The sequence below is a fragment of the Lytechinus variegatus genome, chromosome 12 (assembly GCF_018143015.1).
Source record: "Lytechinus variegatus isolate NC3 chromosome 12, Lvar_3.0, whole genome shotgun sequence".
Taxonomy (NCBI): Eukaryota; Metazoa; Echinodermata; class Echinoidea; order Temnopleuroida; family Toxopneustidae; genus Lytechinus; species Lytechinus variegatus.
Window position 1 is genome coordinate 11,284,937 of NC_054751.1, and position 26,451 is coordinate 11,311,387.

The window sequence follows — 26,451 nt, forward strand, 5'->3', positions numbered from 1 at the left end:
ATCTGATTAAAAGTCATGCTTAAATGCTACCAGTTTCATGATGATCTTATTAATACTCAGTATGATCTGACCAAGTGAAAGTCCCCCCCCCCCCCGTTCATTTACAACAAAGTTATTAAGCCTGACAAAAACTAACCAAGTTTAGGCCCTTTTGTAAAGGTATATTTCTTTTGCTAGTACATATATTATTTCATTCAATCACAATCTATGAGCTTAACATACAATACCACAAAGTGTTTATTATAAGCTACTAAAATCACAATATCTGATTGGCTGAGGACAAATTTGTCATAGCAAATTGAGCATTTGTTATTGATAGCCCATTTTGTGAAGTGAGGCCTTGGGTGAACTTCCCCTCCAGGAAGTACTTGTATCCTTGATAAAGAGATGAAATTTGAGACGTATTTTAGGGACTTTGTTCTACATTTCAGTCAATAGTGAGGAACCATACTTACTTTTCTCGAGCCTTTCCGTGGATTGCTTGTTCCATAGCAACTTTGAAATAGGCCATCCATAGCTGATCAATAGAGAGAAGATATGTAATATTATATATTACACAATAATAACATGGAAAATAGCATTAAAACTGAAGCTTTTAGAAATGCAATTATCGGGAGTAAAATCACATGACTGAATAGAATGCAAGAAATAAACAATATATCATAGAATCGAAAAAGACAATGGACGCTGAACGATGACCTGTAATTGGCTGTCAAGGCTGCAAATTAGGCTCAGTAAGCAGTCAGAGGGAGTTCATAAGAACCCTTACCCCTTGAATTATTTTAGTTGCTAATGCTTCACTTTAACACTGTTATTATTCTCAAACATTTATCTAATTGTACAATGTGATAAAAATTGAGCCTCCAGTGTAACAGACTAGAAATTAATGTCACAGTTGGCTATTCATAGTTTTATACAACTCCGAGAATGTTCTGTAATCTGATTGGTTCTGTAATCTGAATCGGATCACATGATATTCAGCGACTTGCACTGTTGCATCCAGAATGCACTATCCTGCACTCTGACATCAGAGTGCAGGATAGTGCGAGTTCTGGAATTATCTAGAATTTGGATCAAATATAGCATTTGGGGCATCTCAGTAACATTTGTGAGGGGTTGTATAAAACAAACAATACACACATACTTGTGCATAGAGGACCCCAATAATGAACTCTGCTCAACTTACCAAATGGATATACCGCACTCGGTCCTACGGAACTTGGTGCCGTATGCCTTCTCGCACATTGTTCATTATTTGGCCCTGCATGCACACGCTTACATGCATTATTTGTATAACACCAAATGTTTAGGTCATATGTGATGTACTATTCCATGTTATTACAAGGTAATAAAATTCAATTCAATTCGATTGACTTAATCTTTTCTTTCCCTGGCATTCGTATCTTGTATTGTATATACCGAAATGTAATTGTTTTTTTTTCTTTTCCGAATAAATAATAATAATAAAAGTATAATACAGTCATATAATAAAATTGTATATATTCCACATAATGCAACGTCCCTCAATCAAATTCAGTTTAGAGGTCTCACAGTACAACATGCATTCTTTTGTGGGGATGTGTTGGTCTTGAAAGGACCCAGCTAAACTCAACTTTCGACAAGTATGTTCTTATGATCTTCAGGGGATTATCATATATAAACCAAGAATTATCATGTCTCACATAATCATAATAAAACAATTAGGGTATTGTCCATATCAGACCAGTCAGCATTTCCGGTAATAGATTTAATGATAGAAAGTGAAAGCTATGAAGTGAAACAATTAGCAATTAAATCTGGTCATTAATCTAAACAAAATATGAGAACTTGATTTTGCTTGGCAACACAGCCAACTATCAACACTGTTCACTGTAAACAAAACTATTATGAAGTACATTCTTGCGCTGACATTATCATGATATTCCAGATTTTAACCCTGAGACCTGACAAGTTTGTTCTAACTCATTTTATACTTTCTTCAAGATCAAAACTATTGATTAAAATGGTTGTAGTCACATGCAACGACTACATCAGATGAGGCAATAAGTCTTCATTCATGAAGTTTTAAAAACTGATTTTTTTTAAATGATTGTCTTGAGGGATTAAAAATCTATTCAGAGCACACTTCATTCCAGAGTCGGGGTTAGAATTAAATAGAACAATGTTTGAGTTGAATGGTTTAGTGTATTAAAGAAGTTCCATCGAGTGTACTCATTATCAACAGTTCAGAAGAGTCAGAGGGAAATACAATAGAAACCAATTGAAAGAGTAAACACCACTCAATTACATCTAAAATAGGGCAGATATATGTTTTTATCATCAGCAACTAAATCAGCTTTGTATTTGATATGCCAATATCATGAAGTACATGTATCGTGCATATCTAACCACACGTATGACAATCCTAAAATGGTTTGCCCCTAATTTCTATTCTAATCCATTAAAAATGTTTAATGATCTCAAATTAATACGGCCCGTAAGTTCACGAAAGAGGGGAAAAATGTTCTGAAAGGTTCAGAATTCCCCCAGCCCCTTGACTTGTAAAGTGGTGCCATCACAATAAGATCCTTACTCACATAGCTAAAATACTTGATGGAATTGAGATTTACTACATGTATTAAATAGTAACACCCCTCTTTCATGGAAAATATCTATTTTACATCTTTATTTTGAGTTAAGGGCAGTGCAATATTTTGTTCACTAAGATATCATTTAACTATTAAAAGGGCAAACAGGTGAGATGGTAATTATAAACGACAGGCATTGACAACAAGGATGACATCACTGTCAATTTTTTTATTTTATATGGGTAAAAGATTCACATTTCCCCCTTCACAACAGTATAAAATTCTTGATTTTCACATAATCATTTATATAACATTTTAAAAAACATTTATACTTTTTTGTTGTTTGTTGCTACAATTGCTTTTATATATTTGCTTTAATATTTAAAAGTATTCATGCTTTCTTAACAATTAACAATCACTACCATAATTGTTCATAATTGCAATGCCCTGCATCTTGTTTTTTTTCCCCACATTTTAAACTGAAATTAAAACGATATCAGTTATCTATTTTTGTTCTCTATCTTTCTCTTCTCCCTTCCTTTATTCTTTATTTCCAATTTTCTTTCTTTCTTCTGCATTTCTATCTTATTCAAGGCAATATTCAATGACTGCTTAATATATGGCAGTAGGATGTATCTTTCTGATCTCAACTCTGGTTCTTGATTAATATTTAATAAAAACAATGCATCATGATTTATTTGTAATGTTCTGATGCAATGCAAATGAGTGGCCATCTGTTTTCAGTAAAATTAAATTTGATTTAGATGGTTGGCATACCAAAACAAGGAAAATAATGACTAAAGCTAATTTGAATTTCGATGAATGGCTAACTAGACCAGAAATAAAAAAGTTATTTTAAATAGATATACAGAAATGTCTTGTGTTACAATTAAAATCCATGTCACTGATCCCTTACCAGTACTTGAGAATGAAATCTCAGCATTTGAATTAAAGTTATTTGCCAATATCAACAACAACAAGAAATTGCCATTTTCTGCCATTTCCTTAATCTAAACATCAATACCTTCAAAATTTGATACAAATGTTCTTAGAAAGAAAAATGATATCACAGGCCAAGATAACTAATTAAAACATAAAAACTTCACTACAACTGGTGTTGATTATTCAGACGGAAATAGGAGGTACGTGAACTAATATATCAAGAAGCCTCTCAAAAACAGATTCAAAATTATGTTTAGTTCAGCTGCTAAAACAATACTATCAAAATACAATAAGATATCAAATTAATTAATATCAAATTTTATTGAGATATTTATATTTTCTTCCTTCTTTTGAGTGCTTTTTTAAACTCAAAATAAATCATAGGTTAAAAAGGATAAATCTATATTTGTGTGTCTTGCTCAATAGTGGAAATTCCAGAAAATTGAAGCAAAATACAGAAAATAGACAAAGTGGGGTATTTTTATTTAGAGGAAGAATGGAGTGAGGTGGTTATAATAGGAGAAATCTTCTACTAAATCCAAAGTCAATAGTGACTTTGTCAAAGATTTTACAATAGAATAACCACTCAACTAATGCTGTAATCATTAATTGCAAACTTTTACGGTCAGATGGAATTTATCTGAGCTTAAAAAACTAATTAAAAATTCATGTCGCAATAGCATACCACTGTACCATTTAGAATTATTCTGGGAAGCAGAGTGTCTGTATGTTGCTTGCCACTGTGACAAATTTTGTACTGCTCTGCCTAACTTGCACTCTGTGGGATGGTGTGGGATGAACTTAGATTATTTTGTCACTTTTTTTTCTTTTTTTTTTAATAAATTTTTTTAAGTTAATGACCTTTCAGGGAGTAATTTTGCTTTACAAATTTGAATAGCAATTTTGGTCATAAGAGAAAAGCTCTCAACTATATAAAGTAATGTACAGTCCTATGTAAAAATATGCTAACATATGCTATACAAAAGACTTTATGCATAGCAGTCTTTCAAAAATGCAGAGCAAATTGCAATGCGATATCAGGAAAATTATTCCCTGCCTTTGTTTTATATAAATTTCTCAGGTATCACTGAGTTTACACTAATAAGAAGTATTTATTCTCATTCCATCAGAAGCGCAATTTTCTACTTTGAACAAAGTGAATCATTCCCTTTAAGATAGGAGCCCCAACAAACGTCAGTCATTGGGTTGGTAATGGAATCCCTTTCCTCAAACTAGGGTGACAAGCTTCCGCTTTCCCAGGGAAACCCATGCTAAAGATCAAAGATCCCACTCATCTCTTTCTCCGACATGTGACATGTGATATGACCAAACAACTGTTGTCTACCGAGGGAGCGTTAAAGTGGATTTCATAAAGGGCCCGCTGCTCCAGGCTGAAAATAATGACTTGAATGAATAGGGGTTGAATAAAACAAACCATTTTTCCACCTTGGGCAACCCTGCACTTTAAAATAAAAAATAACAACCAGATATAAAAAACAAAAACAAAAAGAAAAGCACATTTACTGTTAATGAGCACTAAAGTGACTTTTCATCAAAGATTCCCCCTCATTTTAAGCATGGTCATTAAGCGGTGTAATGTTTAGAATAAACCAGGAAATTATACGACAATAATGAATGTATTAAATTAATGCCCAAATTGGAAAATTCACCCTAAAAACCCCACAGAATTCTAATTTACATTTCCATTGCATTCAAGCAATTTCCACATCATCCATGGTTCTGCAGAATTACGTTACAAAATGCACCCTTTATAGCATTTTATCATGTTCCCGTTTTGGAAGAACTTTAATACTTTTATGACCCAACAAAAATTGTTTTAATGCCACCATTTTTATAATTCACCTCTTCTAACTTCCTCTACCACCTCCTCATCACCACCCCCACCATCATCATCTTCATCAGCATTGTTTTTCTTATCATCATTATCAACACTGCCCCCACCCCCACCAACACCTCCACATCATTTTTAAAACATTAATCATACCAAACTCTCAATAAACTTCCCTGCCTTATTTTAATTAACTACTAAGATCCCTCTCAATACAACCCAACTTCAGACTATTATACAGGGACCTCTGGCATGCTATCGACTACAGTTCAAGAAGCCTTTAGAAGAAGGTCATTACTAAGAGGTCCCACATTGTTATACACTTGTTTCACAAGTCACATGTTCCCCCATGATGATCATTCCAAATGGGGTACTATCTGACTCACCGCTCTTCACGAATATAGTCAAAAACCATAAAGATAGCAAATCAGTCTCGTATGACATACATGTACAGTAATATATGATCCTTCCTTATTTCCCTATTTTGATAGTCCAAAAAGTATCTCCATTTTTAGACTGAATAAATTAATTCATATTATTTTTTGCTATTTGATTGGTTATATGAATGTTGTTGTAATGCAAATTAAATTCTAGTCATCTTTTTAAGCAAGTGCTAAAATTTTGATAATCAGCGAATATCTCCATTTTAGTCATTAGTATTTATGTTAAACTGTTTGTGATATCCAAGCAAGTTTTTCATTTTAGCTGTAATTTCAATACACTTATAATTGCTACAAGGGAACTGTGTGCTACTATCCTGAAACTGTATAAAATGCAGTGCATGCTTTGTTCCAAATTAATGTTTCCGGCTCTATGTCCACCATTTCTTAAATTATCTGTTGAATTTCATTTTTTCTTTCTTCCCTTGATAATTTACGTTTGCTGGAGCTTCTACTTTCACATTTCCAATATCTTTTCTTTTCTACACCTTGTACCTTTCTAATAATCCAGACAGTAGCCTAATCTGTCCCATCCATTATAGGTATTCTGGAGTCACCATGATCAACAGGCCATTTCATACTTACTCAATCACCAAACCCATCGAATTTATATGAGAACTTATTCAGGCCTTAAAATACCCCATAATTATATTCCACATTCACATCAACAAAATCCATACCTTTTCAGGAGAATATGTCGAATTTATCACATGCACAGTATGGCCTGGGAAGCATACAAGATTCAAAAGTGCTAGCTCAGCAAACTAGCGACCTAAGTGCTCCATGGCACCCATGTTCAGCATCGTTACTGGGATTGGAAACTTCTCGGAATTGCTTTCATATCGCGAGATTAAAAATGACCTTGGAAGTATCTCTGTGAAATTTTGTTGAGTTTTATTGAGTACCTTCTATTTAGCAGGTATTTTCTTTCGGGGGAACAGAACAAGTATTTTGCTTTCGCATTGGCAAATATACTTGGTATTTTCTGATCAAGGTTGATCAGGGTAAAGTTCCCAATCAGAGAATACCTGGTACTCTCGTTTTTTTTTTTAAAAGACAGTCTGAAATTACCTAGAGAAGTTTATTCGCTGGGGAAAAACAACTATTGAAAAGTAAGAGACAACAATTTTGGTTCATGAACTCATCACTTGTTTTTCTTGTAAGATCATCTCAACACTTGTTCTTTGGGGTCATCTCTCCGTGTGTGTCACCCATGACAAATTATTCGGAAGTGACCTAGTAATAAGACAATCAGGTAGGGGTAACACTATCCCTCCTTTTTTTATAAGTGACCCAAGACGTGGTCAACAAAAAAATTGAGTCATACAGCCTCAAGCTCAAAAATGAATACTTCCTGACCAGTTAAACTTGAGAAATGAAAAAAAAAATTGAAGGGAAACTTTCAAGTCTTAAGGACACTCTAGCTTCCGGTTAGGGCTCTGCACTTGACTTTTAATGGGAAAGAAAGATGACAGACTATGTACGAATGTCTGATGGGACCAGTCATGATTCAGGGAGAAACTACTTCAACATTTCACTTGAAACCTGGACTGAAAACCAAGCAACAAAATGTGTAAACTGCATGGTGGTTGACAATACGAATATTGTAGATACTACAGATTTGCTTCATCATGATTACATGGCAAATCACTTTCAAATGTATTTGGTCTATAAAACAGGTTGTAAAAACTGTATGAGTACAATAAAAACAATTACATTTTGAGTACTGAATCAATTTGCTTTATAGAAAAATTATCAAATTTTGTCAAAATTTTGAGTAAGGTACTTAGCTGTTAGTCATCCCTTACAAGAATGGAAAGCTTTTATTATGCATCAAAATAAATGGCATTACAACAAACCTTCATTTCTTTTTCTGATGCCGCATTGAAGTACCATGTCCTTGAGTCTGACCTTAATCCAATGATCTTGAAAGACCACTTTCGCTCGTCTGACACCGCCTCATCACGCATTACCCTAGGAGTCAAATACAAAATATGGTATCTCTAAAAAACCCAAATATTTTTTTTATTCTTCTTTCAAAGATTATTGAATAGTTTGTTATGCTAGTAATTGAGTTCTTATCACTGATGAATATTTTAAAATGTCAAAAATTCAAGGAATTCCTTCCTACCATGAGCCCATTTATTACACCTGGGTAAAGAGTGGCAAAAATATATTAACGCCTTCCCACGGGACAATATTATCATTACAAAGAAATGAAACTTTACCTGTTGTAGCCCGTAAGGGAGAAGACCCCTTGCGGCTTCTTAGCCTTGTCGTCCCTGAAGTACAATACATAGTGCTGATATATGATGACGTAGCGTAGTTGCCACCTCCTAGACCGGTCCTGGAACCCTAGAACCCTACCCACCTGCTCTCCGACCTCTCCCAGAACGTCCACCTTACGATCCTGGGCCTTCTTGTAGAGGAACCCGCAGTGCATGACATCTCGAAGGAGGATGTCATGAGCACCTAGGTGAAGAAAGAGATTTAATATATTGGTTATCTTTTACTCCACATTTCTTCATTTTTTAAAATTATAATACTGAAGCTTACCCAAGAAGTAGTCAAGAAGTCACAAACATAATATGATATCAGAAATAATGCTGGTACAAGTATATCACCCTGTCCAACCCACCAACTATGATACAGAAGACAAATTTCATAAGACATTCACACATGGTGAGAACAATAGAGAACCATTAAATTATAATGTGTAAATTTGAGTTAAAGAAATGAAATGAATCGTCAAGTTATGTTATCAGAACCACATTGCAATATTATTTTAATATAAAATTCTAAAATTTTAAATATTTTAATACTATATTTTCTAGTGCAACAGGAATTCAAGAATATACTGTATGATATGTTCAAGGATGGTATTGGGGATATAATACATTGATATTATATTAAAACTGTTTCATTGTCAAGTAAGATATGAATTATAAACCAACTCATTTTAGTTTATATTGTATGTATATGCATTAAATACAAAACTAATAGTTTAAAAATAGGATTTCTTCCCTACAAGTTCAATCATAGTCAACTGGACAAAAAATATCATAAGAAAACTTTAGACACCTACTTAGTCATAAAAGACAGATCAGCTTATGACAACAATAGTACAGTCAATTTATTATTACAGCATAATATTCTTTCTATAGGACATTTTAAGCACCAACTCGGTCATAAAATACAGATCAGTTTATGACAACGATACTGTCAATTTATTATTGCACACTATCACTTTGATAAGTCATGCTTGGGCACATTTTCCAGGTGCAATAAATAATATCAGTGAGGAAATATGATATAAAAGGTTTCATACCATTTTAATTAATATTTTAATAAGGCTCTCGTTATAAAGCACCCGGTCAGTGATTTTCACTTACAAATAAGCTCTTTGCCAATTACCCTGGTATAAATAATTATTGTCAGATAAATCATTTACAATAACTTGCTATGTGAAACACTAATATAAAGAACATGCAGATAATTTGGATGTTAGCCTGTTTTTCATTTACTATGGTGGCAGCAGTGGGATGAATCATTAGAGTAATTATCATCAAGTACCATAAAATGACAAGGTAGCAAGGGCATCAAAATTGAACAGGTCTGATGTTGACCATGCTTTACATTCCATGGTGGAATGTGTCGTGGGATATTCTCTAAATGTATTACACAAATACATCATATAAACAAAGGGTATAATTAGATCTGACATTGACCATGGTGTGGTTTTCATTTCTGGTGGCAGTGGGATACATGTATTCTCTTGAATTATGTAAAACAGATATAATAAAAATACATCTTGTTATCAAAGAGTAAAAATAATTCAGATATTGATTGACAATGGTCTGCGTTAGAGGGTAGCAGCGATGGAATATATTTTTGTCTTGAGTTGAATAAATTTTTTTACACAAAAGGACTCATTTTAAAAAAGGGTATTAATATGGATATTGCTTTTCATTAGAGCTGCCACAAATGTTATTGAATTATGTATCAACAAATGAACAAATAGTATTAAAAGGAAATTCAGCTGTGGTGTATTTGAATACATTAAACACATTTAAAAAGAGTAAGAATAAATCTGATGTAAATTTCTAAAGTGATATCATAATGAATTCAACTTACATCCATCAAATGAGAAGGATACTATGTCACTTGGCATTGTAGACAATCCTTTCCACCAAATAAATGTCAAAATGCCTCTGATTATTCAGTTTTCAATCTTGAATTTCGATCAGGTCACTTGTCAAGAAATAAGTTGCATGATATCCAATTATGCAAACGCAAAGCATTCATACAATTTTTATTGACAGATGTTTCCTAAAAGGCATTTTATATATATGTGTCTTCATCATTGAACAAACGGAGATGCCAAACAGTTTCCGAAGTCTGCAATTGTTTTCTATTCTACATGTATTCTCCACTTTAGATCCTCTGAAAAAAAACTAAGCATCAATCACCACTTAAAAGACTCAAAGGAAATCTCATTCACAACTAGAAGACTTATTGTATCCAGTGCTTGAATTGTCATCAGAACTTCTCTGACTTACTGCTCTAAAAACTGTCTGCAGTTGGCCATGCCTACCACAAACATTCATTTTATATTTGCGACGATCACATCCTCGATAATAACCTGGCACTTCAGTCACATTTAGGAAAATATATTCATGTACTTTTCTTGCAGAAGATCCTTCTTTAATGAATGATAGAAACCTTGAAATCCAGTGGCATTTATCAAGGATGCATCTGATAAAAATCCACTAATAGCGTATATAAAGTATCTTGTCTTACTGTAGGAAGTACAGCATTCTAGCAAATGCTAAACTGCCTTCAAAATGTTGAGACCCCTAAAAAGAGCATTGTTTGGTGATACGATTCTAATAGAAAATTTTGTCAAGCTCTGTGTTGCATTACACTGTCTGTTCAAGGCCATGTGCAATCAAAGGTAAGGCCGTTTATTTATAATTATAAAGGGGAAAAGAATGAATTGTAGTTTACCGAAGGCACAAAAGTAAAATGGCAATGTTCCAAGTGCTAAAACCTTACAAAAGCTGGCAGACCCCAAACAGGCACTACGGTTCAGCTAATAAAGGTGAACAATGTGCTTCTATTAAAGTCACTTCCATGATTTTTACTTGCAAACAGTCAACATTTTTTCCACTTGCTTAATTGTCTGCAAGTGCCATAAACACAAAATATCATTAATACGCTAAAACTGAAGAAAAGAAAAACATTGATTATGCCCAATTCTGCTCAATGGCAAATCATTCTCTCACAATCCTGAAACCAATTTTCTTGGAGGGGCTTGCTTCTTAACTGAAGAAAAAAAAACATTGCTGTACTATGGAAGATGACTATATTCATAATTAACCATTCCTGGATATGTATTGTTCAAGTAAACTGACTAGATGGCAGTGGCAATACGGTGCTGTTCAACACAAACAATCAAAATCTGAAGAAAATTCTCTGTAGTCCATCCAGACATATATCTTCCTGGTAACCACAAAGTTTGAAAATGTAATGAAAATTCTCTTTGGACTGGACCACGATATACTGGTAGTAAATCTCAAGCAATGATGGGTAGTGCATAACAGAGTGCATACACTAAAGAAGTCCCGAACTGCGTTTGCGAACCAAATGAGAATTACAAGAGCATACTCCCAACGGATCCCAAGATTAGTGAATGCTTCCTCGAAACACAAGCACAATCCAAGCCATCAGCTGTGAGTCTCTCCCAAACTTCCTAATTGTTCAATTTCCCGAACCAGCTCGATCTCTCGATAGGAGTCAAGTCTCCACAAGGGCATTGTGGGAAATATCGAAGCAGGTGCCCTACTGGTGTTTTCAGCAGTGTCTTTGGGAGAGATGGTTCTCTCTGGGTATACCTAAAGACCCTTTTACTCACTTCTCCTGCAACAGAGGAGGTGATAATAAGGAAGTGGAACTGATTAGTAAATAGTTGCAGCAATTTCCCCAACCAATCAGTACACAGAGGGAGAGATTAAAAGACAGGAACAGAGAGTAAGAGTGAGAGATGGGGAGAGGGGTGAGAAAGAGAGAGAAATGAAGAGAGGACGGGATGAGTTTAATAGAAACAATACATGTACATAAACCTCAAACCTAAAGCCATGTCAGTTTCACTAAAAACTGAAACTGATACTTCATGTAATTTTTGATAGAATCAAATGATTGAAACTGACCTAAATGATATATTTGCTTTGAGCCTGAGACCAAAGGGACATTAACTGTTCAATAGTTATGTTTAATTGATTGCGAGTCTACTTACAGGTAATTAGATTTATACACATGTAAAGACTTAAAGGCCAAGTTCACTCCAAGCTCAAGTTGGTTTTACTTTTACTTTAGATCATAATGGAGGGCTATCTATAAAAATTCCCTTCATTGAATATTAGCCTTCAAGCTGCTGTAAATTGATTTAAAACTGACATCTTTTGTTTTATTTATAAAAACATAAAAGTTACAGGATACAGAATCCTGTTAAAACAAAAGAAAACAAAAACTATGTACAAAATGTATGAGGGGAGAACCAGCATGTCAATTTTTTGTTTAAAGTCTTTTCACTTGCTAATTCTCTAACATCCTTTAATAGGAAAAGAGCAGTCATGTAAATTTGCTCCTTTCAGCCAGCATTTCAATTGATTTTTATGGTTTGTTTGTTTTTTAAGACACATTACCATAGGAATTACCATGGCTCAACTTGCCCCATGCTGTTTGGCTCAACTTACCCCAGTCCGAACTTAGTGCGATAATTTTGTATCCACACATTTATTATGCATCCATCATATAAAAGACGATGACAAGAATGAAGATCCATACCTGGACTAATAATGTTGTTACCATGTCTTTATTATATTAAAAGACATGTGGTCATTTTCAAACAAAAGTGGACATGAGGGTGAAAATTAAAACTTGCTAGAAATCATTAGGCATCAATGTTTTTTGAAACTAGACATCTTAAAGTATATTTTTCCATTTCATTTACATAAAAGTATTAATTATGTCTTGAGATACAGTGAATTATATGCAAGGGAAATTAAATGTTACAAAATGTTGATTTTTGCATTAAAATTCACATATTGCCTATCACAATATAAAATTTGTATTAGAAGCACATTTGTTGGCAAGATACAAGCTGTGTATTGTATCTAACTCCTAAATAGCAAAAAAAATTCTGTGAAGTGTTTTTCTTAAAAAAAATTGGGTTTCGAAGTTTTCAAAACTGGTTGTCGTGTCACTCACATTTTAAATGCAAAAAGTTTTCTAGAGCTGTGTATTCTGAAAATTAATTTATCCCAGTACTGGAGCAAATACAGTTTATCTGTACCTTATTGTATATAAAGTAACTTGGTCCAATGTGTTAAGGTAAAGCTAAAATTAACTGTTAAAGTTGTGTCGTGTCACTCACAATGTCGTGTCACTCACGAAATGTCGTGTCACTCACGGTATTATATTGTGTATAAAAAAGGACATCCAGTAATTTTTGAAGCGTTTTACCAGGGATACAGTCAAAATGTTGTTCCTGACATCATTTAGGCCTATTTTAGGCTAATAATTTCCTCCATCTTCCTAATTTTACTCCTTTTTATGGAAATATTGAATTTGACATTGAGTTCATCTATTTTCTCTCCTCTCCGTGGTTGCTTTGGTTTAAAAAATCCTGACAATTTTCCATTGGTGTGAAGACTCGGATCCTAATTTATATTTTGGTGAATGTACCGTGATTAAGAATATAACAACATAATCAATCAACACAAAATTATGAATGTATCAAGAGAAAAACCACTATACTTTAGCAATGGACATATTTACAATGCATAAAGGGTTGGTGATGGTGATGTTTCAAGTCATACCTAGGTATTACTCGAACATTCTCTGTCTCCATTTACAGAAATGAGCAGAAAGTTCACCTTTCTTTTGAGCAATGTTATTTCTTTGTTATACTCATAGAGCTTTAGAAAAGTCAGGGATCCTTTTTTTGAAATTTGCAGAAATTTAGTGGTAAAGTAGTGTACATGAGATATAAGAGATCACCATGAACACCAAACATTTTTTCAAATTCGGAAAAGAAAATATTTTTCTTTTCCTTCTGATTGATTAAATCAACCTTTTCATTTGCCATGAAGCTTGTATTCCAGGACATGAAATAAACAAATTTGCAAGAAAACATAAACATTTCAGGTGAGAATGTACTGAGATTTGATAGAACATTTTGGATATTGCCTGAAGCAGCTACATACCAAGTTCAAAATTATTATTTGTTCGGCCACCATTCATACCGCTAGTGATTAACTACATGTAGGGTCTGAACAGCAAACTACCGTAAGCGGGCCGATGTGTGTTCAGAGCAGATTTGCATTTACACATATTCATTACAACAAAATGATGCATGTTCATGTACAGTGTAGGTCCCAACAAGTCCCAACCGAGACCGCATTTTGATTTGAGCAACTTTTGATGGGTTGCCATGTACCAGTAGATCATTTTTTTTTGGGGGGGTACCCTGATAAGAACAGAGCTGGACCTCGAGGGGAAAAAGCTACTGAGGTATAAAGGGAGCCTAGTTGGGATGCTGAATTGGATTTTAGTGTGACATCCAAGGGCTTAGAAAAGGAAAGGCTAATGACTTGTAGTTGTTATGTAATAGTAGCAGACTGCAAGAATCAGGTACTGACTGCATCTTCCACCTTGTGGCTTTCCCTGGATTCCCGTGGTATGGTATATGATCAAATAATTAGCAATGAAAAGGTGCTTACAAGATTCCAGCTAAAAGCATAGCTCTGAATTTTGGTACAGTGCCTACATGTACTGCCTTGGGAGGGTCCACATACAAGCAGTGTTCAGGAGAAAACTGCTTGTTGAGATGAATTCCCAAGTTTCTCAAGGATTTGCTGATAGTCCATCTGAAGTGTGCAGCAACGTGATTGGGGTTTGGTACCAAAAAAGACATTGAAACTGCCATGTCCTATTTGGACAATGCCTAAAATATTAAAGGAGGATAATATTGTAATCCAATATTTCAAGAAAAAGGAGTCATACATGACATCATTGGCTACCAGACCATGCCAGTTGATGTTAGTGACTATTGAGAATACCTTTCTTACAAGGAAAAATTAGTCCATCCGTTGTGGATGCTGAATTGTATGAACCTGTAAACTTTCATATACAGATAGGGAGAAAGAGTTAAAATTTTGAATGATATCAGGCCACAAAAAGAATGTTTGAGTTGATGTCAATGCCAAGACCTCATAACACCTCCTTCAAGTGCCCCCTCCTCCTCTAAAGAGGAGAGTGGTAAAAGCCCTAGTGTGAGAATGTGAGTTGATGGGCAAATATGACCATAAATCAAGAATAAAACATCAGGATGACATATTATGAACTTAATTAAGCTTGTTTTTTGGTTAATGGTATTTTACTCTTCTAGATCATGCAAAAAATACTTTCGATGTTGAGATAAATGTTGTATTTTTGCACTTGTCGTGTCACTCACGTTTTGGATGTCGTGTCACTCACAGTATATAGGAGGGTACCATTTTCCATAGAGAAGGTTTGATTGATTTTGACTATATGTGTTAGATAGGTACACTATTTATGTCCATTTACTGGTACTCACAGTACTCCATGACAATTACTTGGGCACGATTCCAACCATACGTGTTAGTGGTCAGAAACCCATGTCCAAAATTTGTCGTGTCACTCACGCACCGTTTTTTAATCATATCTACTAAACGACTTGTTGAATTCAAATCAAACTCGCAGTGGCCCATGCCAGTCCTACATTGTATATAATATAGTAGTCATGATTGATTCATAACCTTTAAGTTTGAAGATATGAGCCCTTAAACCTCTCCGATTGTCGTGTCACTCACGTTTGAAAATGAGCATGTGTGTTTATAAAGCACTTATCTATTTCACACTATTTTTTACTTTTTTGGCTGAAATTCATATTTTTCCCTCTAAAAAGCTATTTTTTGTTTCAAAGTTGAAAACAATATGGTGGGGTTAGGGGTTATGCTATGGGTCATCAATACATGACACCACCACAATGTCTGACTCATTCATTATTTGCCTGGGGCTGGTGGCTCAACTTGCCCCTATGCTCAACTTACCCTGCCTTCCCCTACTCTGTTTATTCAAACATGTATGTATTTACTAGGTGTTTTGATATTGTTTGAATGGTCACAGTGAACAATAAATTTCAAAGTCACAATTTTATTTTCGCAAATTATATATTTTCTGCGTTATCTATGGCATAGTGCTATAAGGGATACATAGTTATTGTATCAGTGTATTACAGTAGTTATGGCATCATTTAAACAATCAAAACTAGCTGATCACCCAGTACACTAGGAAACTTCCAATAAATATATATACATGTAATACTCAAGCACATGCATGGATTAATTATACGTGGGAAGCATAAAAAGAGCAGATACTAAACTTGAAAATGATTGTTCTAAGTTATCAAAATGGATTAAATCTAGTATACAAAAGCATTTTGGGAAGAGATTGACAGAGTTCAGAAAAGAAATAGTGCTCGAAATTGAAGTGCACCCAAGCATTCAAAGTTTATTTACTGTACAATATTCAACATGAACACGGTCTTATAATTTCTTATTTCTTGCAAAATTTGATTGAATTTAATAACTTTACACATTTTGATGGTTGAAAGGACAAAAGACAGAAATCATTAATGTAATTTATATCATTAGTGAATCACCAAGGATAATGAAAAAAAAAGTTTAGAGTGATGGGGAGGAAATGTGTATACCAGGGAGAAGTACATGGGGGGGGGGGCTCAGGGTGATTTCGCCCCTGAAATACTCAAAAGAGCCCCGGAAAATTGACAAAAGAGCCCTTGAAGCGCAGTACCACCGGTGTGTTGGCTCAGTAGGTAGAGCGTCCATCTCACAACTGGGAGGTCGGGGGTTCAAACTCTGGCCGTGTCAGACAAATAGACGTTAAAAGATGAGAGTTGTCGCTACCCTGTTTGGCGTTCAATGATTAAAGGGATAGAGCCTCCTCGATCTGGCGCTGCACAGCGGCTGCCCGGCCCACGATCAATTGGGCAAAGCAAATTTTCGGAGTATTTCATTTCATGTCTATTCTGAACAACAAATTATGGATTTTAATTTTTTTTTTGAAAATTCCCTTCACTACAATGTAAAAGCTTATCCAATGTTCCAGATGATAGACAGGAAGTTGTGAAAAGTAACTGCCCCCCACCATTTTTTTCCTGCCTGCTGTACAGAATTTCTTAATAGTGAACACTAAAGCCTCTAGAACACTAATTTCTACTGGCAATTACTCCTGGTCGTTTGGCCTAATTCTAAGGTACGAGTTAAAACTCTATGCTGCACTATCGTAAATGACTACCGTATGCCCTAAAAATCTTGCTGTTGGTGGCTAATAATATAATTTTTCAATTATAGAATTATAATTTTGACAATAGTGTTTATTACATTGAAATTAGATAATAGTGAATTTCAACACATATTCACTTGATCTTGTTGATTTAGTGGTGGCTGGGCAACGTAACAAATACAGCCCAATATTTAACAGCTGTTGAAATACAAGTGACAATTTCTGCTGTATACACAAACCCACATCTTGAGACTAGCAGAGTATTGTCTGTTTGGAGCTGGGCAGCTCATTCATGTCTCCATCACTGTCCTCATCATCTAGAAATCTCAAATCATATCTACCCATGTAATTAGCAATTGTTCCATCGCTCTATGACATGCAAAACATTGAGTTACAGAGAAGTAATCAAACGATTGGACCTTAGACATAACAGGATATGGATCAAGCCTATCAACGCATGTTGAGATCCATAGACGCTATCCTGATTAAATTACATCGTTCCTCCAAACTATTAAAAACTCATTTGCCAACCATCCTGTGTGCTTTACTTCACTGAATCATTCACCAGGAAATTCTTGCTTCTTGAAGCATGGCATCACTAACTGGTTTCAAACTGCCTCGATCACAAGAATCCCCGTTAAATTACAAGAACTTTTTTAGGCTAAAAAGTACCCATTAATTATCCCTGCATTCACACCGCCCCGAAACATACCCTTCGGGATAACTTCCCGAAGTTATGAGCATGCGCAGTATGGTCTGATAAGCACTTTAAGCAGGCAAGGCACAAGATTCAAAATCACTAGCCCAGCAGCCACCCACGCCGCCGCGCCCAACGACACGCTGGGCTAAAAGTTCCCATAAATTGCTTTCACATCGCCAAAATACCTGCGACCTTGGAAAAATCCCTGCGAAACTTCTCGTAATTTCGCCAAGTACCTACTATTTAGCGGGTATTTTCTTTCGGGGAAATTACGCGTAGTTTGCTTTCACATTACCAAAATACCTGGTATTTTCTGATCAGGGTTAATTTCCGATCAGAGAATATCTGAAACTGACGAACTTCGAGGCGGTCTGAAACCACCTACTATGATACTGAACACTAATTATTCTATTCAGATCTTTGCTTGCCATTTCACCCCCCCCCCCCAAAAAAAAAATAGTTGTTTTTTCTCTTCTCTTTGTTTTCTTTCATTCTGCTCAGCCCACTCTTAAATGCGGGCATGTAGGTTAAAGGTCATATTTAAACAAATCTGAATTTGATTCATGTAACAATACTGTTCATATGGATGTAAAAATCACCAAGCAAGAAAAAAAAATCAAATTTGAGAAGACTCTTTTAAGATATCCGTGACTGAAAAATCATAAATTTCACCAAACCTCCTTTTTGGAGATTAATAGTATGTTCGTGAATGGGATGATATTAAGATGGTGTATTCAGTTAATTATATATATATATATTTCACTTTTTTTCAACCAAGATTATTTAAAGGGCTTCATTTTTATAACATCACTAACACTGTTGACAAGTGGGACCCTGTAGCTCAGATTTTGATAGTCAAAATGTTAGGCTTTATAAAGACTTTTGCCTTTAAAATGTTCATTTTTGCAGAGGATAGCTGAATCAAAAGATAAAGAAAAATTGAGAAGAAAAATGTTTTCCTCTTAATTTTACCCAACGTTGGTGCACTGTTTGATTTTAGAAAATAAAAAGAATATCTAAACTACTATTGGTCTCATTCATTGCTTTGATTAGAGTTGTGACTTTTCATCTCAACAATAATTAAGTGGATGTAAGTTGGCAATTTGGCATTCTTCAGTGCTATGATGCAATCAAGTTGCACATGAGTAGGATCTATACACTGTACATGTGAATTGACTATACCCACATTTACTGGTGTACAGATGGTTGAGGGCTTGGGGCACTTGCCCTATCGCTCCAAAAGTTATATGACTGAGAATAAGAAATAAATAAAATAAAATACAGGGAAACAGGAAAAAGAAAGAAAATTAAAGAGAAAATGGTAATCTATGAAATACTAATATAAACTGGAATTTATGTTACAATCTGTCACAAAATTAGATTATCATGTTTAGAAGGTCAGGGTATTTAGAAATAGCCCCCATACGCCATACAGTATAATACTACCTCTTCAAAACTTGTCATTTGAAATACAAATTTATATTGATCTGAGTCACGCCAAATTACATGTATTCCAATGTTTGCACTGGTAAGCAAAACAAAGATGGCTTTTAGAAACAAATTGAACATGAGAGCAAGTTCAAAATTGTGTGATTATTGATTCAATGGATTATTAAACAAAGCCATTGCCCTTTGGACCATGTGGCAGGTATGGTTTGTTGGGATGATTCCTACCAAGATTAATAGCTTCTGCCTTTAATCTATGTGTGCATGTGCTAAATAGTATCCAATAAAGCCTATTAAAGGACAAGTCCACCCCAACCATAAGTGGATTTGAATAAAAAGAGAAAAATCCAACAAGCACAACACTGAAAATTTTATCAAAATTGGATAGAAAATAAGAAAGTTATGACATTTTTAAGTTTCGCTTAATTTCACAAAATAGTTATATTCACATCCTGGTCAGTATGCAAATGAGGGAACTGATGACATCACACATTCACTATTTCCTTTGTATTTTATTATATGAAATATTCTAATTTTCTCCTCATTGTCCTGTGAAACAAAGTTTTATTTCACCCTGAAAATGTGGAATTACCATTGTTTAACATTTTATGTTTCAGTCAAATTGGTCTTTATTGTCAAATATGTAAAAATTGAAATATTTTATGATTCAAACAATAAAAAACAAAAGAAATAGTGAGTGAGGGACATCATCGATTCTCTCATTTGCGTGATTAAATTGTGCATATAACTATTTTGTTAAAAATAAGCAAAACTTGAAAATGTCATAACTTTATTTTACATCCGATTTTTGATGAAATTTTCAGAATTATGCTTGCCTGATTTTTTCTATTGATTAAAATCAACTTTTTCTGAGGTGGACTTGACCTTTAAGTACTTCTACAACTACTTCTGTCACTACTACTAAGACTCCAGGGGCCTGTTGCATGACGAGATGAGCGATACGTAGGAACGTCCTAGGACCATTCTTCCGAGATAGGAAGATTGGAGACAAATCAGCGCTTTCCGTTTCACAAAGGCAAATTCTTCTTCCAAGTCCGCGACATCGTTTGATATCGATAGTATCGAAAAAATATTTACATGACGAAAATCTTGCGTTTAATAGCAGTATACCCCAAGTTTCCCTTATCATCAAATCTCTTCTCAAAACCCTATTGCCCTCAAGCATGAAATTTAAGTATAGAAACACCTGTTTCCAGAGCTACCAAGTCTCACGCATTGTGCGTGAGACTCACGCATTCAGGGTCCGTCTCACGATCTCACGCATGGCACCCATTTTTCTCACGCATTAGGGACCCGACAGAAAAAAAGAAAAAAAGTAGCATTATTCGCCAGATTATACGACTGGCCGACCGCCTTCTCGTCTAGCCCGGCACGCGAGACGAATCGAGAGTGCGGTCAGCGCACAGCTAGTACGTGATACGATGAATCGCGTGCGTGCATCGCATGGTTTTGAACGGTTTTGAAGCCCATTTCTCATGCGCGCGCGCGTTGCGCACGCGCCTTTTCACAACGTACGAGTGTATTTACTGGCCGCGCGCGCACAGAGACGTCGAGTCATGAAAATCTCACGCATAACATTTTTTTGAACTTGGCATCTCTGTGTTTCTTGACCTCGGTCCGAAGATAATACACCCCAGCATCAACGGTCACAGCAGGGGGCCACACACGATGGATTGCAATGTATGTTCTGGTGAGTGCATGGAGTTCCATGTATACACGCATTGATAGAAACTTTTTTCTTCCTTTCTTTCTTTCTTTTTCTCTTTCTTTCTTTCTTTCTTTCTCTCTCTTCCTTCCTTCCTTTCTTTCGTTAAGACTGTATCGTTGCGCGAGTGAACGGCATGCATCCCATATTTTCTTGCTGTACGGACAGAAACTAGATGGGATGCATCGCGGTCCTTGCATGCTAAGCATACCGTAATTTTTATTCCGCATACTTTCCTTATTTCGAGGTCGATTTTCTTCGTTCGAAATTGAAAATGGACTAGTATTGGATGTCTGAATGTAATATGCCTTTGAAAACGTGATTAATATCGAATACAATAATTTCATTCCGAAGATCTTTCTACAGGCAGACAAGTCTTACGTAATAGCACAGCTGTTGTTTATCATTTCGTCCTTGGCTCAACGCTCGTTTAGCTGGCCCGTGGTGGTGAAATCGAGACAAGGGGATTACCTGGCCAAGATGGGTTTATCGGGGTTGGAAAAGTTGTTTGAGATTTGCAAACGCAAAACGGGGTATGCGACCACAGTTTGCAGTCTGAAGTGAGGTCGAGAATCAAACGGGAAATTTTCGTAATGGTCTTCATTGTCACCTGAACCTTTTATTTCGGAATTACGACTTTTCATAAAATCATTTATTTCAATAAAAGGAGATCAAATGATGTTTTATTTATTACTGATTGTAGAATTGATGTATGGAGCTTACTTTATGAGGTAAAAAGAGAAAAAACTTTGAAGATTCACAAAAATAACTGAATAAAATCGAAATTTTCATTATTTCCCTTCTCTTTAACACGGTGTCCTTTTAGAGACACCTTTCATTGATATTTCAAGGAAAGAGACCCTTGTCCGATATAAAAATTGATTTAACTAAGTAATTTCGACATTTTATTCTTCAATATTCTGTTTTTGTATAGAATACTGATATACAGTGATAATTTTTCAAATTATGCGTTAATATGTTATTTGTTGAGGTAGAAATAGGGTTTGAATGGAGTAAACAAAATCAACAGTGTCTGATTGTATGAGACTAAAAAGGAAAATATGAGAGGCTGCATGTGAAAAATCTAATTTATTTATTTTAAATGTCAGATATAACGCAAGAAATACAAATGTGAGTGTTTAGAGTATAAACATACCTCAGTTGCATGATAAGTAATTGAAGACAAGGAACATAAACTTTGCTGCAAACATGTCCAAGTGAATAAAGTCGTGCTTTGCAATAATAATTAAAACATAGAAAAAGTTGTGCAATCCGCAATGGAAAAAATACTATGCCAAAAATTACAACGATCATAAACGTTGGTCATTTTTAAGTTGATCACTTAATTTATGGAAGTTTACTAGTATAAGATTTAAGAATATACAAAATATATATGTTCAATTCTTTTAACATGACATAAGAGCCGAAAGGGGCTTACCCTATGATTTGTAATGCGCCTATTCGCATGGACTTTCCTTAATCTTTTCTTTGATGAAGTTATCTTCATTTGTAATTATTGTTATGGATTCGTAAGCTCTAGGTCTAATCTGTATCTTAAATTCAATTTTTTGTTACTGCCGATTTTTTTTTGTTTCACTGTATCCCAAATCCAAGAATTAATTTTCATTGATTAAAATTAATCTCATCAAAAAATAATAATCATAATGAAAATAAAATAAAAATAAATAAATGATTTAGCATATTTAACATCTTAGTTCTGTACTGTTCTTTTTTTTTGCTGAACGTTATAAATACGTTTTTTCCTTACATAATTTCTTTTAAATAAACTAGTTTGTTTTCACGTTGTTTAATTGTCTACAATGTATGAGAAAGCATGAGTGGTCAGAGAGATAGTGCAGTGCCGCCCATTTTGATAGTTCAAGTTTATTTTCTTTTTTTTAATGGAAAAGGGGTGGGGATAGGACGGAGGGAGAATAAAAGAAAATATATTTAAAAACATATTTGGGCCTACATTACCCCCGGAGAAATTAAAATTACATCCGTTTTTGGTCGTCTTGTCGACCTGAAATTGATGACAATTAGCCCCCACAAAAAGAATAACTTGGCGCCATTCCAGATCAAATACATCAACCCCCTAAAAAATGTTTAAAGGTGATATGTCAGTGTGGCCTGCCGTAAACGCATTTTCTCTCAATGCCGACGGTGGCGGGCAGTGTGCAAAGAAGATCATGCCTACGTAGGACATGTCTGAAGGTGTCTTTCCAAGGACCATTCTTCGTATCGCCCAAATCGGCTTTGTGAAACAGTTGAGCGATATCTCGTTCTTACGTAGAATGGTTCTACGAAAGACCATTTCATGCAATAGGCCCCAGACCCCTTCTTCTTTCCCTTATAGGCTTCTTCTTTATAATTTCTTAATTTTTCTACTCCCAATCCTCACACTCCTCCTCCTAATCAGACCACTGTCTTGTTCTTTCCCTTTATCTTCTATCTCTCCTCCTCCTTCTCCTCTTCCTCCTCCTCCTTCTTCTTCTTCTTCTTCTTCTTCTTCTCCTTCTCCTCCACCGCCTTATTCTTCTTCTCCTCCTCATCCTTCTCCTTTCTGCTTAGATCTTCTCCTTCTCCTCCCTTGTTTTCTTTCTCTTGCTCTTCTTTTTCTCCTCTTCCTCCTTTGCATTCTCCTCCTTCTTCACCCCCCCCCCCCCCGTCTCTTCTACACACTTTTGCTACCACGGCACAATTTCTACTGCTACGTACTTTACTTCTCCCTATCCTTATAATGACTATTTCTTATACAACTGTGTCTGATCATCTACTACTCCTACCACCTCTATTACTACTACTAGGACTAATATTAGATACTACTAGTACTTCTACATACTTATATTACAACCATTACTATACACCACTACTACTTCTACGACCAACACCTTCATTACAAGCACTGGCATAATCAAGCAGCAAACTTATTCTTCGGGGGGGGGGGGGGTGACACAATAGTTGACCCCCCCTGAAAAGTATGACATCATGTCCCGGGGGGGCCACTTACATTGACGAGTGGATACCATGCGCGACCAAAAAAACACGTAAAAAGGATGTCCTTTTCACGATAGGGCACGTTACATACGTAACGTGATAAGGGTGTCAAAAACACGAAAATTATCAAAAAAGGGTATCTATTTCGCTAGGAAAATTACGTGTTAAGGGTCGAATTTGCGGGGATGATAAAACAAAATTAAAATCTTTTATAAAGGACGTCCTTTTTGCCCAAACACTTCGTGTTTAGAGTCCGATTTGCGCGAGGTGTAAAAGGTGGGGTCGTACCAAACCAAATAAGGTAAAGCCGACGACCGAAGGACCCGTAACAATAAAACATTCCTGTACTTGTTTAGGGGTTCATTTCAGGAATATTTGCCAACCAAGAGTATCGATTTGTTTGCTATACTTAATAAGGGTAGGGTTTCATACGCCAATACTTGTTAAGGGGTGCATTTTCAGAATATGGAAATTACGTGTTTAGGGTGCTTTTCGAGACCCCATGGTCGCGCATGGTATCCACTCGTGAATGGAAGTGGCCCCCGGGCATCATGTACATCATGTATTTACACATGTGACTACAAGTATCACCACCACCACTTCTCCTCTTTTCTTCTTCCACTTTTTGAATTACATGTACTACTGCTACTACCATTACTTCTACTCAATCTACTTCATAGGTTTCTACTACTCAGTGGCGGACCGTGACCCGGAGGAGACAAAGCATTAATTAGAGGGGCACTGTATTGCTCATGGGTAATGCTGTGCCCCTCTAATGGTTTGTCTCCTCTGGGTCACGGTCCGACACTGCTACTACTACTTCTACTACTATTACTAATACTAAACTAATATTACTACAGCGTCATACTTGTTCTCTTGAGTAGATCCATTGTTGATGATCCTTGGACCACCGCATTCACGTAGGGTGGATCGCACTTTGGTTCATCTTCCACGTCATCCCCTTTATCGGGATCTAGATCTAAATAATAATCTTGCTCCATTTTTCGTCTTCAGCCATCCAGGCTCATGGCAGACAGGAAGACAAGACAATATGATCCAGCACAAAATCACTTCATTTAAAATTTAACAGTTCCATTATTAGTCAGAACAAAACCAACCTCCATGCATCGTAGCTTCCGCTTGCAAAATATGTGATCCTCAAGAACTTGTGGAGATATTATCAAATGTTTTAAAAGCTTTGGAGAGCCTTTTACAAATTATTTAGGTCTTTGCTCTGCAGTACAAACCATGGAGGACTCTGGATCCAGAGGTATCAGTTCGTACAGTACACGTAGTTGAGATTACATATCGCATGATAAGTATCCAACCTTGGTTATTACAAAGTCGGGTGAATTGAAACTAGCAACGTTTGGGAAAAAATTTCAATCATTTGATTGAAATTAGCAATACTGATGATGTCACATGACAACAGACAGTACTTTTTTTATGCACTTGACATCTATGGGAACTATAAGAGTTCACTAGATGATCTGTTTCTTCAATGTACACAAAACATGATCAGTAGAAACTTCCATCCAGGAGCACAGATTGTTCTTACTCTTAGATACTAAAATCCAACAAAATTGTATCATAGTATTCAAAACCGGTCCAATTGCATGTATATCAGCAGAAGGATATCCATATCATATCAGTGCTAACCTCTTCATACGGCAATACACGATCAACTGTGAACCTGAAGCAATTATCAAAACCAGCAAACACCCGGTTGTGACCCCTGATGGAAGGTCCCGTGTCCTTTTACACCTCTCTCAGCTGCCACATGAAACTTCACATGTTCTAAAAGCGATCAATCTCAGATCATCTCTGGTACATGATTAACTGAGAGAAGATAAAATCCCCATACAAAGGAATTTCCACAGGCCGATTCCTCACAATAAAAACCAATTTGAATGCATCCCATTTGTAATATATATCTAACTATTCAACAGGTATTTTGCTTTACAGGCAATATACAGAAATATCACCCTGCTTCCATGTGCTCTCAATGAACTTGCACTCATCCATGTATAAACTACCGGGATACAATATCAATAGATAATATACCTCCAGGAACATATGAAATAATCCAGCCGCATGCATGTATAATGGAAAAGGAATGCCAATTACACAGGAAGTACAGTTCACAATTTCATCATGATATCAAGGTCCAAGGTTTTATGAGACCTGTCTTAGTGGGAAAACCCCACCTACATGTATGTATTTCAACAACCCAGCGATCATTTTCTTCCTCCTCACTGATATCTTTTGAATTAAGGTCGTTAAAACTTTGATCAGACATACTTTAGTCACAAATTCAGGATATGGTCAAGTGTTTTCCAATCAATAATTACTCATTAATGAACTGTGAATTGGAAGAAACTGAGATAAAAGCA

At 35.6% G+C, this 26,451-nt stretch overlaps 1 protein-coding gene across 5 annotated transcripts in view; it reads right to left on the reverse strand.

The window, feature by feature from the left end:
• Positions 1-26,451, reverse strand: part of LOC121425587 (SH3 domain-binding protein 2-like) — a 68,876-nt gene that overhangs the window by 16,132 nt on the left and 26,293 nt on the right. For 2 of the 5 annotated variants that reach the window (XM_041621687.1, XM_041621686.1), the window contains 3 exons: positions 8,027-8,270; positions 7,658-7,772; positions 456-517 (listed from right to left, as the gene is read on the reverse strand). In XM_041621687.1, the coding sequence (XP_041477621.1) occupies positions 456-517; positions 7,658-7,772; positions 8,027-8,270 (421 nt within the window). Of the gene's footprint in view, positions 1-455; positions 518-7,657; positions 7,773-8,026; positions 8,271-9,932; positions 11,698-24,926; positions 26,156-26,451 lie in introns of those variants that run through there. The other 3 variants (XM_041621685.1, XM_041621689.1, XM_041621688.1) reach the window with 3 other exon arrangements.